We start from the raw sequence: 18027 nt of genomic DNA on the forward strand, positions 1-18027 counted from the left end.
TACTATCATTTTAGGTGTCGTGACAATCGTTTTTCAATAATTGTTGTGTTGTCTATTGCTGAGAATGATCATTCTATTTAAAAAACGTTTTAAAAAATTTTTTATAAATATTTAATAGTTCAACAGGATGATTAATTTTTCTGTGTCTTTTTAGTGTTAATTTGTGCCATAATATTAAGATCATATGGTACTGGAAATTGAGGTTATTCAAGAGAATATGTTATTTGTTTGCTCCAATAATACAGTTGTAAAACATTAAAGTTTTTCTGTACTAATACTCAGAAAATTAACATTATGTTATTTTCAACTAAGGTATTTTATCGAATACAAAGAGCAAACTTACGTAAAAGAATTAAAAAAATTGTAAATGTATAAATTATTATAATCTATTACCTTATGTTAACAATGCTTAATTAATATGTATATCATAATAATTCCATTGTTAATGTGATAATCGATTTTTTTCTATAAAAAAATTAAAAATGATTATGCTCATTATTGATTATTTTGAATCTTTTAAATATATTATTGGTAAGTTGAAATTTATGCACTATCATCGTTTATTCACATTATAGTTTCTATTGTTCTACTTTTATCCTTGAGCCATTTTAAAAATTCATCAATGATACCACTATTATTCTTAAAATAAAATATTACAAAGTTATTTATTTAATATATATTTTTTTTTCAGTACAATATATAGACATTGATGTTACTTTATGGTTAACATGGTTATTGATGCCTTTGATAGTTACTTTTCTACTTCCAGTATTAATACTTATACTTTTATACACTACTGCGGGGATTTTTTATATTTATAAATTACATAGGTAAAAGCTAATTACCTTATAATTTTTATCATAACGATCTTAAATTGAAATTATTCACAGAGTTAAGTTACGAGAAGCCTATGGCAAAGATTGGAAAAATGCAGCCCGAAGTATGGTAGCTGCACTTTGGGATTTTCATGGTTATATATATCATGGTAAATAATAATAACAATATTTTAATTAAAGCTACTTTGATGATGAACTTTAATGATATTTTGTAGGATATGAAATCGTTGGGATAGAGAATATCCCTATGGATGAACCTGTTCTTTTTATTTATTACCATGGTGCAATACCTATTGATCTTTATTATTTTATGGCTAAAATGATTTTATTACATTCTAAAGTAATTCATACTGTTGCGGATAAATTTTTATTTAAAACACCAGGTTTTTCTATCATAAGTGACGTATTGAAAATAATACCTGGAACGATTCAAACATGTTCTACTATTTTACAAGATGGCAATATGTTGGCTATATCACCTGGAGGTGTATACGAAGCTCAATTCGGTGATTCTTATTATGAACTTTTATGGAAAAATAGAATGGGTTTTGCAAAAGTAGCACTTGATGCTAAAGTGGTATGAATCTAGATTTTTTTTTTATTTTTATCATTTGTAATAATCATTTTAATTTAATTCATCGTTTCAGAAAATTGTACCTTTTTTTACAAGAAATCTTCGAGAAGCTTTTCGAACCGTAAGTTGGGGAAGGAGAATGTGGTTAAAAATTTATTCTTTAACACGATTTCCTTTTGCTCCAATATATGGTGGTTTTCCTGTTAAACTTATAACTTATGTTGGAAAACCAATTACCTTAAATCACAACTTAACTCCAGAGCAGGTGAAAGAAGAAGTAGCAACAAGATTAAGAAGTTTAATAAAGCAACACCAACCCATTCCCGGTAGTATTACAAGAGGGTTATTGGAGAGAGTCTATAGAAATTAATTAATGTACTTATTATTGATTATTTGGACATATACAACGAATAATTTTTGCATTATGTTTCGAACAACTTTATTGTCAACTAAATATGGTGGAACTATTATTTTAATGATGTACTTATCTTAAAAAATGTGTTTTTTAAGTTGGTTAAAATTTTTTAGAGATGAATGGTGAGTCTGAGCTTTAATATTAATATTCATAGAAAATAAAAACTTCTTCTAAGAAAAAACATGTACAATCATTTTGAATATACAAAATTGTAAAAGCTATCTATAACAATTCTCAGACCTCCCAAGTTTGCTCATTAGATTATTTAGTACATACTCATAGTACTAATAAAATAAACAAGTTTATACGAGAATATAATTAATTATATTATAGAAAAAAAAACAATAACAATCGTTACTAGCGCATTATTGTATTGAATATCAAACTATAAATATTTCAACGTACATATTAAACAAAATATTTATTTATATATATATATATTTATCTAAATTTTTATTGTTATCTATTTTCTCTGTCATGACAGAACATTTATTCGATTCGTATCAAAAAACTTAAATTTTTTCATGTGTCTTTTAATTTGAATAATCCTTTTATGCTGTTTCGTATTCTCATATACAGTTCATTTCTGACAGCTGCAGTGAATTTGGTTGTCAGACATGTGATTACAGCCGTCGCAAACGTCAAATTATAAAATAAAACTAATTTAAAATTTCCGAGCCATTCGATTTTTCCAAAATCTCCTAATAAATCGAAATTTGTCATACCTAAAAAAATTTTTTTCAGTTAAATATATTATGTTCGTATTTCTTTAATATTATGCACTACTATTTTACACAATTACGTACCTAAAATTCGTGATAAGAGCGGTAACGCAGAGCTAAGGACTAAAAAAATTGCACAGTTTGCAATTAAATTTGTAAAAGGTGTTGCATGTAAGCACGGCTTCACTCTTCTAATTCCTGGCAATCCATAAAGACCAATAGCACTTGTGGTAGCTAAGTAAAGAATCACTATCACTTCTATACCAGCACCAATTGGACCCAACTTGGATAATGAGCTGATTCCAAGCGTGAATTGCTATAATAATTAATATAACATGATTTTTTGAATATTCAAGTTTCAAAATTTAATTAGAAATTATTAAAGTAGTTCACTAACCCGTGTACTCAAAGGCAGAGCTTTTATTCCGATGAGTAACTCCAAAGTATTTTGTAAAGCTAGTAATGCAGTAGTCGTAGATAACGCAATGAGAGTTAACATTGCAGCTGGGTACATTAGTGTCCGTCGAACCCACCAAATTTTTCGTTGTTGATCTAAGATTTGTCTCCGCTTTTGAACATTCATTAGTCTTTCTACAAGCTCACGTTGAAGTGCTCCATTTTTTAAACACATAAAATTCGAATTCCAAATCAGCTGTTGTTCATCATTGCAGGATGAGTTAGAACGTGGTAAAGACATTGGACTTGGTGAAACATAAGATTTACCCGAAGTTTTAGCATGCTCTAACCTTGAAAAGATGAATCAAAAATATAAACATTGTATTGTCTTCCAATCAATGTGCATTGATTTATAATGAATGAGTTACCTCCTTTTAATACAATCTTCTTCTAATTTATAAATAAAATATTCTTCATCTAAATTTTTGAGAAAGTGAGGTTTTATAAGTAAAGAGCCTACTACATCGTAGAGTCTGATAAATCCTACTGGTGTACATACTGAAATAAAATAAAACGATTTTAAATATTATTCAAGATTTTTACCTACAATATTGATATTGGATAAAGTTAATTCGATCAATTAATTGAATTTAATATACTTACCTAATAACATTACTACTCCAACAAAAGAAACACAGGAATATAGAAACGTTAAATAATAATTCCATAAATCTGAAAGTATTAAAAGCTTTAGTTGAAATAATCATGTATTTAAGTTTCAGGATTAGTTGTTCATGAATTGGAATATTGGAAAAAATTTTTTAATAAATACGTACTGAGCATAGTAATAAAACTCGATCTCTGGTAATCTATTAAGGCTGCTAGAACATATATTATTCCCAAAATCAGAATTCCTATTAGACAAAGTACAACTAGAGTTTCATGAACTCTTGCTAAAACACCCTAAATAAGTAAGGATAAAATTAAAAAAATATATCTAAATAATTGACAAAAAATAAATATTTATCGAATATACCTTCTTGTAGCCAACAAATCCTTCTGATTCAGTGAATAAATAGGCAAATGGTAAAAAAACAAACAATGATAAGTTAGAGAAGAGGAATACATGGTTCCATAGACCTATTACAAGGAAAATGTAGAATTATTGATTTAAACGAAATATAAATATGTAAACGGCATTTCACGTTAAACTATAGTTTTTCACAATTTGTATAAACAAATTGATTTCTATAACATGAAATGCCAGTACATCTAAATCTTAATTTTGTTTCTACCTTGTATGAGAGAGCTATTTAGCCATTTGACGTAATAACTGTTAGGGTAGATAATGAGAACTTCATTGCTTACGATCGAAACAGGCAATAATAAAGCTGCTCCAATTGAAACTGCCATCGAAGTTGTACAAAGCCAAAGGCTAATTCTGTATACTGTAACATCATCATCGTCGACCGAACAAAAAGTTTCACGATCCTTTCGATGAAACTTTGCTATTAAGATGTAACTTGAAATATATAAAATGATGAACAATAGCAGGAATATCTGAAAAAAATAACAAATGTTAATCTACATAAATTTATGGAGTAATTCTTAAAGAGGATAATTTATAATTAAACATTGGCATCAGACTCAAATTAAAAAATACATTTTTAACAATGGGAACAAGGTAAAATGTCACCGACATTATTCAAGGAATTTTTGTTGAAGATTTTATGAATTCAATATATGTTAAATATTTGGTGAGTAAACAAAAATATTTACATTATCGAAGAATCTAAATAAGACGATTCATCCATTTTTTATTTATACTGAATAATAATAAATAAGAAACGTATTAAATGATACGATGGATTTCTTTTGAAAAAAGGTAATTGTATATAGTTTACTTTTAAGTTCGCAAAAAGTATTATGCACAAAAAGCCGATGGTTTTTTGACTTTCTTTACATTATTAGTATTTTAAATTTTCTCATAATTAATTATTTGACAGTTGTTAAGAATAATAAAAGAAGTACTTACAATATTTTCACGCACAGTATTGTGAAATATTTGTTCTCTGAGATCGGTTTCGATTTCCATTTTCATCTACTTTTCAAGATGATTTTTTTTGGAGTTATCCGAATTAGTAGAGATAAAACCATTTTTGTGTTCATAGATAATTTAGAATAATACGCCAAAGAAAATTGTCATTATTATTTATTATAAACAATTTATCGTCAGAGCACAACCACGTATATAATTTAACTGGCTAAAAAACAGTTTCGGGCTTTTGTAGTTTAATTAACATCGGGATTTTCCGGGAATTAATATCATACACAGAAAATCAGTGTTTATTCCTTGGTTGGATACCACAAATGTAGAAAAAACTTCTGAATTTAATCGATATAGGAATGTATATGAAGAAAAATGTACTTTTTACAAAAATTACAATTGAACAAAGATAAAAAAGGCTCGAATTCCATTGAATCGCCACATTGCCCTCTGCAGTATCAATATCAAAATAAACTTGATTATAGTAAATTTAAGGTATAATTTGGTATAAATGTATTGTGAGGGCGCGAAATACAAATTCGTAGGTTTTTCGGATACACCAGCAGCGACAGTAACGGATAATAATGTCAAAATGACTCACAACGATAACTTCAGAGTATTGTGTTGATAATATTGTGAAATACGTATTCTAATTCTCAAATCTATCAATTGTTTTTTAATAATTTAAAACTAACTATTTTTTTAACAATTAACATACATAATCAATATGAGTTAAGATGTTTAGTAAAAAAAAGGAAAGAAAACAAGCACGAAAATTAGATGATCCGGTAATCACAAAGATTTCACTTTTTGAAGAACATTCATGATGTCATCTTTTTATTTACTAAGTTGTAAATCATTATTAATTGTTTGTTCTAGTTTGGATTTGATTTAATGGGCAGTTTTGATGCCACTGATATCGGTAATGATAATGGTGATGATGACCTAAATGATGAAGATTTGGAGGCCGAATTGAATCAATTAATACTCAATAACGATGGTGTTCCTCCACGAAGACCAGGTAATTTGTTTATTGATAAAGTTAATATTAATTGAATAATGCCTTCTTTATGACAGTTAAATTATGTTATTCTAAATAAACCAGACATTTCAATTGAAACATTCCAAAGGTAATGACTAATACTAAATTCTAGAACGAAAATCTCGACCACAGCCGATCAATTTGGAAATAACAGATGATATAGAAGTTGGTTCGGATGAAGAACCTGGAGATGATGACGATCCTGAACTTTTGGTAAGTTAAGTTATTTATTATTCTTATAAGTAATAATAATTAATTCTTAATCATTTTGTTTAGAGTGAATTAAAATCTATCGTTGGTGACAAGGATTCGCTTAAAAGTGAAGAAAATATGGAAGAAACTCCCGCAACAGAACAGTCTTCTGGAGATGCAACTAATCAAGATGAAATAATAAAGATATTAGAGGAAAGACTAGAAGTATATACAGTTGCCGAACAAAAAGCAAAAAATAACAATGAGATGTCTAAAGTTAGAAGATTCAGTAGAGGTGTTAAAACGCTTCAAGGAATGTTACGTGATGCCAAAGCAGGGAGAAATGTTGATTCAGCGGACATTCCACCACCGCTTCCGCCATCAGCTACTCGAGTAACTGATAATTCTGCTAAGCAAGGTATTTTCATTTATTTGATGACAATTTTTTTTTAGTAATAAAAGAACAAATGAAATGATAAGTCTATTTATAGGCCTAGATAGTGTTACAAATCCACAGGAAGTTGTTACTGATGCTAACCCCCCAGAAAATTCTAGTTCTGAAGCCCCAGCACCAGAATCCGAAGCTTCAGCACCAGAACCCGAAGTTCCAGTACCAGAAACTGAAGTTTCAGCTCCAGTTATTGATGAAGAAAAACTAGAATTATTAAAAAAGAGACAGCAAGAGTATAGAGTGGCTGCTGTAACTTGGAAACGATGTGGAAATATAGAAGAAGCGGTTAAATTAGTTAAAATAGCAAAGCAGTTTGATGTTGTCATAAATGCATATAGTTCAGGACAACCAGTTGATTTATCAGCGATACCTTCTACACCAGAATTACCTGGAACAACAGTTGCAAACGATTCTCCAGCTACGCACGAAAATGAAAAATCAGAAAGCGAAACTCAAGAATCATCTGTGGCTCCAATAACCGGTGATGGTATAGCTAAAGCACTACAAGACCGCTTGGAATTTTATCAAAAAACAAAAGTCACTGCCGAAGAGCAAGGGAATTCTTCGAAAGCACGAAGATACGGTCGTATTTGTAAACAATATGAAAATGCTATCAAACTTCATGCTCGTGGAAAACCAATTCCTGTTGATGAGCTTCCAGTGCCTATAGGATTCCCTCCAATCGTTTTAAATGTTCCAACTCCTGCTTCACCTGAAGTCAAAGAAGAAGAGTCACCAGAACCATCTGAAGGTTCGAGTGATACAAAACCAACTCCTCCGCCGCGAACTAAACCAGCAGCTCCTGGAATTACAAAAACTCAAAAGCAAACTTTACTTCTTCAAAAACGTCAAATAGAACTCAAACGTGCAGCTTTAATGGCGAAAAAAAATGGAAATTTAGAACAAGCACGTGATTACTTAAGACAAGCAAAAGGAATAGATCCATTGATTCAAGCTAGCCGTTGTGGACTACCAGTAGACATGTCTTCAATTCCACTTTCTCCTAATGCTCAAACACAAATGAATGATGAAAATGTTAGCAGTAGTGATGGTTTTGCATTAATATCCACTACAGATTGTGAGACTTCAGAACCTGGAACAGCTGCTGAAATTTATGAAAATTTAGAAAAGTTATTGGTAAAACAGAAAAAAACCTGTTTAGCTACAAGAGACCATTGCAAAGCTATTGGCGATGTTCCAGAATATAATAGATGGGAAAGAATGGCGTTGGGCTATAGCCGAGATCTTGATATGCTTAGAGTGCGTAAATGGGATGGTCTGCCACCACCACAGCATCACTATGAACAACGAACCCATGCTATAGTCAAGTAAGTGTTTTTTTGCCATTTGTAACATTTTTTTTTGATGGATTATTTATAATGTTTTTTGTATTTTTTAGGTGCTGTACAGACTTAACTGATAATGATTTGGAAATATCTATTATCCGAGGTGTTAATTATTCTAAAGAAGCTGATACATACGTTATATATGAATTTCCTCATCCTTCTGACCGTCCACCGTCAGATCGAACTTCAACGATCAAAAATAGTTGTAATCCAGAATATGATGCAACTTTCACTCTAACAGGAAGTGTGGATCGTTCTTCAAGACAATGTCTAAGAGCTTTTAAACGACATGCACTCAAGTGTCAAGTGTGGTCAAAAGGGTAAAGTATCTCAAAAATTATTTGCTTGGATTTTCTTGCTTGTAGTCCTTTTAAAATTTCTATTTACAATCCATGTCTGTCGATATTCCTTTTAAGCATTGTGAAATAGATTAGAATATTTTACAGATGCTCCACCAATCCTTTGATGTGTTGCCTCCATCCCAGGTACGGCTTGCACTATCATTATTTATTAATTTTAACTCATTATTCATATTTTTCAGAGGGTTTCTGAGAAGTGATACTTTACTTGGAACAGTTACTGTTAAGCTTCAACCACTAGAAACGCAGTGTGTCTTACACGATTCATTTCCGGTAAATAAAAATAAATTACTTTATTTGATTATATTTTAAATTTTAATTGTAACAGGTGTTGATGATGAATAATTTGTTATTATAGCTAATGAATGGAAGAAAGGCAGCTGGTGGAAAACTTGAAGTAAAAATACGACTAAGGAATCCCATAGTGACGAAACAGATTGAAAAAATGACGGAAAGATGGCTTGTTATTGATAAATGAGGATTTACAAAATAAAAAAGTGCTTTAACTTATCGCAGAAATGGACACGGTATTTTTTACTCATTCGCTATTTTAAATTACATATTTTAATCGGCATTTTTGAAAGCTCATGAGCAAATGCATCACGCAATAAACTCTGAAATTTTAATTATGCATCAATAAATGTTATAAGAGATAAATTTTATTTTTTATCAGCTATATTTATGAACAAGATAAATAAATATGTAAATATTAAGTGCAGCATAAATAAAAAATATTTCAATTCCTACCAATGTTTTTAGATAATTACTACGAATTTACTCTTCTCATTTTCTTTTTTATTAATACATTAAATTTCTTTCATGTATACAGTACAATGTATACTAACACGTCTTTTGTTTCTGCTAATTACGATTGAACTTTGACCCATGACAGTCCTAAATGCTCCGAGATTGAGAACCGAGCATATTGTAGGAGTGAGACTGACTGAAACGATTACTGGACAATAGTTTGTTAGTCGTATTCACCTGATGTATTGTTCTCTGGGAAGTGTAGAATCAGCTACAGTAGTATACTAAATCTTTAGTAAAACTTTAAAGTCGAAAAAAAATTTACTTAACATTCTTCTCACGTTTTGTTAGAATAAAATTGTTACGAGTTAAAAAGAAGAATCACTTAATAATAGTATTTGCACTTAATTTAAATGGTAAAAACATTTTAATAGCAATGAATGCTGAATATAAAAAAAGCTTCATATAACATACATATAATCATACCCTTTCTCAAAGATTTATACTGACTAAGTTCATGCATCTATTTAATTTCACCGCAATAAGCATATTGACAAGTGAACACCCTTATTCTATTGACTGAGGGAAAGATCGAAAGGTCGAAAAAAAAGGTCTTTTTCTCACTGGTGTCAATAAATACGATATAAACTCTAGTGAACTGTACACAGGTGTATCAGCAGAATGTCCTGATTGTCATGCATTGGTAAATAAAAAAGGCCACAGGCATCTATTGATCCAAGAGTGATCTGAGTCTCGAGAGATTCTCGAAAACAACGGGTGGATTTATTTGCCAATTAGACAATTGAGTCTCGAGCACGTGCGATGGCTAGGAAAAGGGGTAACTCAGTGAAGCGATCAACGAAAATTAAACGCTGGAAGATCTACCAGCAATGTGAATTTACCACGCTCCAGTGCGGATTATTTGATGAGCATAGTCGAGTAATATTGACCTTTTAATTCACAGTCGAAGGCCAACCGTGAATTTCTGCTTGCAAATTAACGATGTTTGGATACGTTGTACACTTTCTTCTTCATATTTTGATTATTATAACTTTGGAAGGTTCTTTTTTAAATGATGATGATGCTCATTTTTTCCAGTAATAATGTAGATAACCTATTAAAAAATTAGTCATATAGAAAATCTGTAATTATTTAAACTTATAATCAAAAACTGTAAAAATTTTTGAACAATAATCAAATGTCAGTTATTAATAATTATATTATTAAAGTAATTTATTTATTTTAATGACAAAAGCAAGATTATTATCTATCGTAAACAAACTTTTATTGAATTTACTACTTTACCCATTAAGATGTTGATTTAAATGAGAGATCCAATTTTCAATAAAGAAATTTATTGCAATATTCAGCAATTGAGTGAATCTTCTTGATACATTTATGCTAATAAAAATAAAAAATATTTAATAAACAACCAGATAATTTTCAAACTATATAATGAAGCAAAGATTGAAAAAAATTAAAAGATTTATAATTTACCATGACATAGATTAAATCATCGATTGGAAGGTCACATTCTTATATCAAACTAAAACTAGTGATAAAATTTATAACGTTAGTTTACTTTCCTCATTCAGATATCAGTTGCAACAGTGTTTCTCGTGCAATTAGACTTTGATAACATTTGACCGTTTGATTGCAAGAAAATGATGACGCGGATCGATCAATAAATCGATTTAGTCTATTAATATGTGTTCATACAAAGTTGTTAATCGAATAATTAATTTCTTTGTTTTTTTTCTATTAAATTGAGATATTCACTAACAATTCCTTCCTTTTTTTTTTAAAAATAAGTTGAAAAAATCCAAATAATAACAAAGACAATATAGGATTTTTGAAATGAAAAAGTTGATGATTCAATAAAGGAATTTATTCACGTGTCGCAACTAGAATTTGATTCTTTTTTGTTTCTCCAGCTCTAGGAGTAAATTTATCCACAGCTTGATATCGAATAGAAGTTCTATTCGGTGGAGTCTCTCAGTTTTCGCTGCATCGGCGACTTGACCGGATGTGACGTCACCGTACAGGCGTGACTACGCGCGTGCAGATAACAGATGCGAGATGTGATCTGACACCCGCTCATATCGTCTCCTTGATGACATTGTATCACAAACTCGACTCAATGTATGATTATTCTTCATAATATTTATCCACGTGCAATCAATTGCCTCATTAATGGGTTGTAGTTTATTTTTTATGGTTCTGGAAGAAATTTCATCCGTCTTCGATAAGAATTTTGTTTGTGAGGTTAGATAACCGTACTAGTCATAATTTGCATTTTTATCATATATTTACATTCACTACAGAAAATTCCCACAATTCTTTGAATTCTTTAACAAAATAAAATAACAAAAATGATAATAATTTAACAGGATTATATTTAATTGTCTGATGTTACTTCAATGAAACTATTGGATCCAATGATGGAAGGTTATTTATGAGATCTTTAGATTGTTAAATATATTATTATGATTTAATCTTATAATTGTTATGGATATAAACTACTATTTATTATTATATTGTCATTATTTGACAGGATGACTGCTCAAATATAAATAATATGGAATTTTCTTGTTGATAAATATAATGAATGTTGATTAAAAATGAAATTATTGTTATGTTTCAGAAAAATAGAATTTTGGATTGATAAAAACAATTTAATGTGATCAGAGTTGGGATTTATATCAAGATAAGATGATGGAATGGCCAAGTAAAGTGGAAAGGATGACGAAGAGAAGTACATTTAGCGGTTTCCGTCTTCTGCCGGAAGATTCATCATATTTGTCATCACAGGACTGTTATTGATGCCATGTTTTTATTGTTTCAAGTCTCCATGGTAAACGTAAAAGGGGAAAAGTCAAATGATCCACAACTTTCTAGCCACTTTTTTTTTTATTATTATCCAGTTGTTAAACTTAACAGATATTTATTTTACTGCTAAACTTTTCAAGACCATTAATACCAATATGGCTCAATTATTTTTTTAGTTAGAGGAATATAAATACAGTTAGACTGGGGTAACGATTAATGACACAAACTCTTGGAGATTTTATTGTTTTCAGGAATACAGAGAAGAATACAAAACGATTATCCGGTAATAATTGAGCACGGATGGCAAACAGATCAAGTAATACTCATAGCGAGACAAATAGAGAATCCCCAGTGTTAGGATATGGGCCCTCTCATCGTTCTATCACTTCATTGTCATCTGTCATCGTGCGACCAACATTTGATGAGAGGTGCGTCTCAATATTTCCGCTGCTACAGACATACAAATGACTTGGAGGATTATCTCTTTCGCTGCTTCTCATGAATGAATTCAGCATATTCAACTCAGCCAGTAAATCTTTGAATGTCGAAAATATTTCTGGAAAAAACTTTATTGGAGACATTGGTATTATTCAGGTGTCAATTGGAACTCAACTCACCTGAGTTCTAATTAATCAACACAATATTAAAGATTTAATTTATGCATCAATAAATTAAAATTAAATGCTCAATTAAAAATTCTCCAACCATCAGTAGGATCATTAGAAAGAATTTTATCAAACTTTTACCAATTCATTAATATTTAGTATTTTCAAAGAGTCAATCTTTTTCATAATCAATATTACCTTTCAATTAGTTTATTAAATAATATAAAGTCAACTATTTTATCCATCATAAGCAATTAATTAAATTTGAATTTAAAAAAAAGTTGATAATGTTGTACTGAGAAAAGACAACTTTATTTATTATTCACCTGAAAAAAGTGATTGACAAATACTAATGAGAACAATGAGTTAATTGTGTAAGTTTAGTAATTAAAGTCAATGAACTTGACGGAAAATTGTTATTTAGGTATAAAAATTTAGGATCATTGTGTAACATGAATGGCAAGATTTGTTAGTGGTTGGTGAGGTATCATTGGATAAAGGTTTGGTATCGATGTGCAGGCTACCAGTTGAAGGGGCTAGAGGGGTAAAACGGCAAGCGAGCTATGCTGGCTCAGCACTCTCCCTCTTTCCTCCTCATGCCTTTACACAACCCCCTGACGTCTCGTTTCTGTCGCATGCCACCGAATCCATGAGTATAGGAGTACCGCCTCGGTTTGCACTCCTCAGTATTCACTCGACTATCTCATATTATTTTATAAAATTTTATGTACTCATAATATATTACCGAGTACATTAAATTATATTTTTTATATTTATTTTAATCTCAAGCTTTATTTTAGGTGAGTCTTGACAAATGTACGAAAATTAAGAGACCATTTCAGTTTGTTTTTTCTATATCAGTTTTATTTATTTAGCCTCATTTTATTATTTAAATAAGTTTTCTTGGGAAATATTTTTTTTTTTTTTTATCTCAAACAATTGTATTCAAAAAGGATTAACTCTAAATTATAATATTGCATTCAAAGAAAAACTAGTAAAATCAAAGTTCTCTCTACTTTGATAACACAATCATTAGTCTAGCAAGAAGTCATTGATATCAGTTTTCTTTCAGTCAGTTTATCAATCATAAATAGTATTATTAATATTATGAAGAGAGAATTTAATTAATTACCAATCAAAAAGTAATTAATAATTAAAAAAAAATTTTTATTCCACTTTCTAATCAACAATAAAATCTCACATTGATGTCAATCATTGAGAGAAGTAATGAATGGATTTGAGAATAAAAAAAAAAATAATTTGCTAATGAAAACTAAAATATTTTGCAATTAAAAAAAGTGATGTTCATATTGGTATAATAACAAGACAATTAAGTTTTTTATCAGGATCATTTAACAGTTATGTAAATTGAAATGTCTCGTAAAAAGTCAGGGTAGCTCATGAAAAATGGGAATAATCTCTTTATAAATTAATAGACACCTCGGGATAGGAGGCTTTAGATATGCATTGATACTCGAGCGTTAAAGACGGTATTCTTGGAGCAAAAGTGTGGGTGGAATAAAGTGGGAGTACAACCAATAGAAATCTAGGATTTTATCAGCCAATCGCTAGATGGTCTAGAAGGTCTGACTAAACAAAGCTCCACCTACTGTGTGACGTCATGGCCGACTGAAAGAGCACCGAGTTTCTCCACTACTCTGGTCTGACTAGATCTCATTCGGTTGGTGTATCTACTGTGGGCCGCGCACAGTCCTCAGGTTCGTGGGCCAAACTCTTACCCTCCCACTATTGCTCGTGCGAAATTCATTTCCTTCCCTTGCCTTCTCTGGCCTCCTGCATTAACTCTCTTTCACTTCCTCATTTTAACTGCACTCTCTCAAGCTTCTCTTTTCAGCGTGCACTGACATAGTCCTCTTAGATGGTGCGAAACCATTCTCAGTGACCGGCCAACTATAATCGGACCATCTCGTCGATTTGTAGCTTTTTTCATTCAACACGAGCTACTTCATCAATGTGAACTTTATCGAGTAACAATTGATCGTAGATAAACTTAGTGGTGATCAACGATGATCTTAAGTGTGCTACTGAAGGATTTGTGGGGTTGATGATCTTTGAAAATGTTGTCGAACAGTGAAAACTATCATTTGTTATTCACCATGTGCTAATTAGTGGATTAACAATCATTAACTTTATGCTGATGTGATAATAAATTGGGTTGTTGATTTAACAGTATTCGAGTTCTCAAAACATCATTGACAAACCATATCTACAATCAACATCAGTGTTTAGTGATCTTTAAATGCCATTTTATTTATTTAAAGTGTAATAAATATGTATATGATGATGGTTGCTGATGATCTACAATCAGTACTGAGTTAAAAGAACTATTACTTGGATTGTATAAATTTTTTTTTTTGAACACTTGATAGAAAGACTTCCAAATTGGGTAATTTAAAAAATAATAAAAACGCCACAAATAAAAGAGAACGGTTGTTTAGAGGCCGCCGGTGAGGGTGGCGGAGGTAGAATAGTAACCGGAAGTGGAAAAAATTGTCGTGAAGAAACGCTACCATATGTCCCTACTGCAACAGCGGTAGAGGCTGTGGTAGCGCAAGAAGTTCCAATAGTGGTTGACGAGGTCAAAATGGAAGCCGAGGACCATCTTGCAAGAGAGTACGTCCAAGAATTCGTCTTAGATCATCTTGATCCCGCCGACGTCAAGCGCGAGGTGATCTCAGCTTTCAAGTCATTAACATATTATCATTTCCTTTGGTTTTGTCTGCTTATCTTCCTCTTGACGTTTGCTTTCCGATTCTGTTGATTATTTTATTCGTTTCTTTTTTTATTTATTTGAACCATCAATCTTAATAGGTTCGATTAGGTTCTCCAGCGATGATGGTAAACGGTAATCTCGTTAGCCAGATGACAGGCTTGACTCTGGCACCTTTAACACCACCTGCTCATGAACTGGAACAGCCTCATCCACTTTATGGTCAGCCACATATTCAAGTTCAGCATGGAGTTCTTGTAAAAGCTCCCCCAGGTGCAACTCACTTAACGACTTTAACTCATCCTGGTACTCCACCTGATACTCCACCAGTCTCAGCATCTCCACCTCCTCTACAGCTTCATCGCAATGATCGAGAATTGAGAGAGAAAAGTGGATTTCTTCTGCATCTGCAACAGCAACAGCAGCAACAACATCTAGCTCAAGAAGAAATGCAAATGAGCACAGGTGGAATGGGTTGGTTAACTCAGTCTCTGAGACAAGAACCTCTTGATTTGAGGCCACATTGTCCTCAAGAACAAACCCCAGAACCACCACCTGAATCGTGGTCTTCTTCTCATCATCATTTTCAAGAACTTCAGCATCTTCCTAGGCATATCAGACACGGAGGTAAATTATCAATTAATTTTGCTTCATTTTTTCTGTAGATATACTTTTTTAATTTGTTATAAAAAAAAATAGAACCAAAAAAAGCTAGAAATAATCATATGTATTTATGAGTTTTAGCTGTTGACTATGATTAAATATTAAAGATTCCAACTATCACTTGATGATTTCAGGTCCATACATAACAATGTCTGATTGTTATGGTCCTGGATCGGGTGGTCCCACAAATGGAATCCTTCCACCATCAAATGGAGTTCTCAATGGAATGGACGACAGTGTCCACACCATGTCAATGCAACCTGGAAGACCATTAAGCGTGTGTTCTGCTACATCATGTGGTCCAGGTGGACCCAGTCCTGTACATAGATCAGGAAGTAATCACTATCTAAACTGCAACAGTAGCAGCTCTCAGGATGACCTGATGAATGATGAAGTCTTGATGTCCCTCTCCGTCCGGGAACTTAATAAACGACTCCATGGCTGTCCCAGGGAGGAGGTGAGTAAGGTCTCTCATTTTTATTTATACTGCTTGTATCAATGGTGCTCTTACCATGATAAAACTAGCTAAATGTTACAGTATTGGTCAAAATTAATTGATGTACTATTTGCCAACATTATCAGTGAATAAAGAATTTATTTTTAATTGATTGCGGACAAAAAGTATGAATAATAAATGAGTTCCAATGGTTCTATGATTGTTTTGAATCAAATTATTGTTTTGCTAAGTTTTAATTTATTTAAAAAAAATCTAAAGTTCAATGTATATCATCAAAAGGATGATTTAATTAAATCGTACATCTTTTACAATGACTAAAGCTTGCCTAAATAATTTTGACCGTAACTGTAGATGAAAAAAGCAATTCACTTTTCATTTAAAACCAAAAAATATTTTGGTGGTGTGCGAAGATTGTGCGGTTGAAGCAGAAGCGACGGACCTTGAAAAATCGTGGGTATGCACAAAATTGCCGAAGTAAGCGTCTTCAACAACGTCATGACCTAGAGACAACCAATAGTACTCTAAAGGTTGAGCTTCAAGAAATAAAAATAAAGAATGCTCAATTGACCCAAGAAAGAGACATGTATAGACAACGTTATGAAATTTTAAAAGCAAGGTGTAACCAAAATCACAGCAATCATAATCACAATCATCATCAATCTCCTCAGCAACAGCAGCAGAATCAATCACAAATATCAAACCATCAGCAGCCGCATCAGGGACCAGGACAGCATCATCATCAACCAGCACCAGCAAGTCCTGAAGTTTATCTGTGACATCGGCAGCGTCGTGTAGCCTGTTGGACTTAGGGTAATAATAAAAGAGTATTGGTCTAAACCAGAGCAATTTTAAAATAAAAAAGTATCAGCAAAGTGCAAGATAAATAATTAAAAAGTCTTTCTTAATTGCAATTATTTCGTTTTCTTTTTTTTTTTTTTAATTTTTTAATTTTATTGTGAATAAGTGCAATAGAAAGGTGCAGGAGAATTTTAAGTTTTTCTACAGTAGATCTAGAGGTAGTTACTGGTGGCAATTACTCAAAAGATCAATCATAAGGGGGGTGAGTAAACGCTTTGACCGGTCTAAGAATATATTTGTGAAATCACGTAGTACGTGGTTGGAGAATCATAAAAATAATTATAAAAAATGTGTAACAAAGGCAATCATCAGATTTCATTTATCATAATCGTAATAAAAGATATCATAATGTCTGATTGTCTCAAAAAAATTTTTTATTGCACAAGTAATAGAAAGCTTATTATTTTTCACTAATTTTGATTTATTATTAAAAACATATTTTTACATAAACAAATTGAAAATAAGAAATAAATTTATTTTTACTATTATTTTATTTGTATTAGAAACAATTAGTTAGTATTGAAAAATTTATTAAATCAAGGTTAATTGATTTTGAAAAAAAAAAATAATGTGCAAAGTATCGAAATGTTTTCGATATAAAAACATTAGAAGATAAATAAATATATATAATATTTTAATTAATTCTAGTAGAACAATCGTTACTAATGAGCCAATGTATTTTTATTTCTAAAAAAAAAAAGAGAATTATCGTAAAAGTATACGAAGTACCAATATTTTCCATATATTTTTACAGCAA

General features: G+C 31.1%; 4 protein-coding genes across 12 annotated transcripts; 3 read left to right on the top strand and 1 right to left on the bottom strand.

Annotated features, from left to right (window-relative positions):
- Positions 1 to 30: 30 nt before the first annotated feature.
- Positions 31 to 2111, top strand: LOC118065438 (transmembrane protein 68). Of its 4 annotated transcripts, none has more exons than XM_035080727.1 (5): positions 31 to 531; positions 692 to 830; positions 891 to 985; positions 1052 to 1413; positions 1484 to 2111. In XM_035080727.1, exons 1-5 carry the CDS (start codon positions 483 to 485, stop codon positions 1778 to 1780), a joined length of 942 nt encoding a protein of 313 aa, XP_034936618.1. In that variant the 5' UTR covers positions 31 to 482; the 3' UTR covers positions 1781 to 2111. The 4 variants fall into 4 exon arrangements, with proteins under 4 accessions (XP_034936618.1, XP_034936621.1, XP_034936619.1 ...); XM_035080730.1 differs by having other exon boundaries at positions 33 to 312; positions 704 to 830; positions 1484 to 2099; XM_035080728.1 differs by having other exon boundaries at positions 33 to 312; positions 1484 to 2098.
- A 71-nt stretch (positions 2112 to 2182) lies between these two features.
- Positions 2183 to 5437, bottom strand: lili (LMBR1-like protein). Its single transcript, XM_035080720.1, has 9 exons — positions 4979 to 5437; positions 4239 to 4503; positions 3980 to 4083; positions 3780 to 3906; positions 3607 to 3675; positions 3372 to 3501; positions 2945 to 3293; positions 2632 to 2863; positions 2183 to 2550 (listed from the first exon to the last, which is right to left on the bottom strand). The coding sequence occupies exons 1-9, from the start codon at positions 5042 to 5044 to the stop codon at positions 2348 to 2350; spliced, it is 1545 nt and encodes a 514-aa protein (XP_034936611.1). The 5' UTR covers positions 5045 to 5437; the 3' UTR covers positions 2183 to 2347.
- A 145-nt stretch (positions 5438 to 5582) lies between these two features.
- Positions 5583 to 9117, top strand: l(2)gd1 (lethal (2) giant discs 1). Of its 2 annotated transcripts, XM_035080718.1 has the most exons (9): positions 5583 to 5778; positions 5870 to 6011; positions 6145 to 6245; positions 6309 to 6642; positions 6716 to 8003; positions 8075 to 8341; positions 8468 to 8506; positions 8563 to 8653; positions 8739 to 9117. In XM_035080718.1, exons 1-9 carry the CDS (start codon positions 5728 to 5730, stop codon positions 8856 to 8858), a joined length of 2433 nt encoding a protein of 810 aa, XP_034936609.1. In that variant the 5' UTR covers positions 5583 to 5727; the 3' UTR covers positions 8859 to 9117. The 2 variants fall into 2 exon arrangements, with proteins under 2 accessions (XP_034936609.1, XP_034936610.1); XM_035080719.1 differs by lacking the exon at positions 8468 to 8506.
- Positions 9118 to 13225: 4108 nt separating this feature from the next.
- LOC118065437 (transcription factor Maf) lies at positions 13226 to 17705 on the top strand. 5 transcript variants are annotated; one of them, XM_035080722.1, is made up of 6 exons: positions 13226 to 13361; positions 13998 to 14279; positions 14417 to 15250; positions 15394 to 15919; positions 16090 to 16421; positions 16823 to 17704. In XM_035080722.1, the coding sequence occupies exons 3-6, from the start codon at positions 15167 to 15169 to the stop codon at positions 17186 to 17188; spliced, it is 1308 nt and encodes a 435-aa protein (XP_034936613.1). In that variant the 5' UTR covers positions 13226 to 13361; positions 13998 to 14279; positions 14417 to 15166; the 3' UTR covers positions 17189 to 17704. The 5 variants fall into 5 exon arrangements, with proteins under 5 accessions (XP_034936613.1, XP_034936614.1, XP_034936615.1 ...); XM_035080723.1 differs by having other exon boundaries at positions 13998 to 15250; positions 16090 to 16412; XM_035080724.1 differs by lacking the exon at positions 14417 to 15250.
- The last annotated feature ends 322 nt before the right edge of the window (positions 17706 to 18027 follow it).

The sequence above is a fragment of the Chelonus insularis genome, unplaced genomic scaffold (assembly GCF_013357705.1).
Source record: "Chelonus insularis isolate UGA/USDA-ARS -01 unplaced genomic scaffold, ASM1335770v1 contig_310_pilon, whole genome shotgun sequence".
Classification (NCBI taxonomy): Eukaryota; Metazoa; Arthropoda; class Insecta; order Hymenoptera; family Braconidae; genus Chelonus; species Chelonus insularis.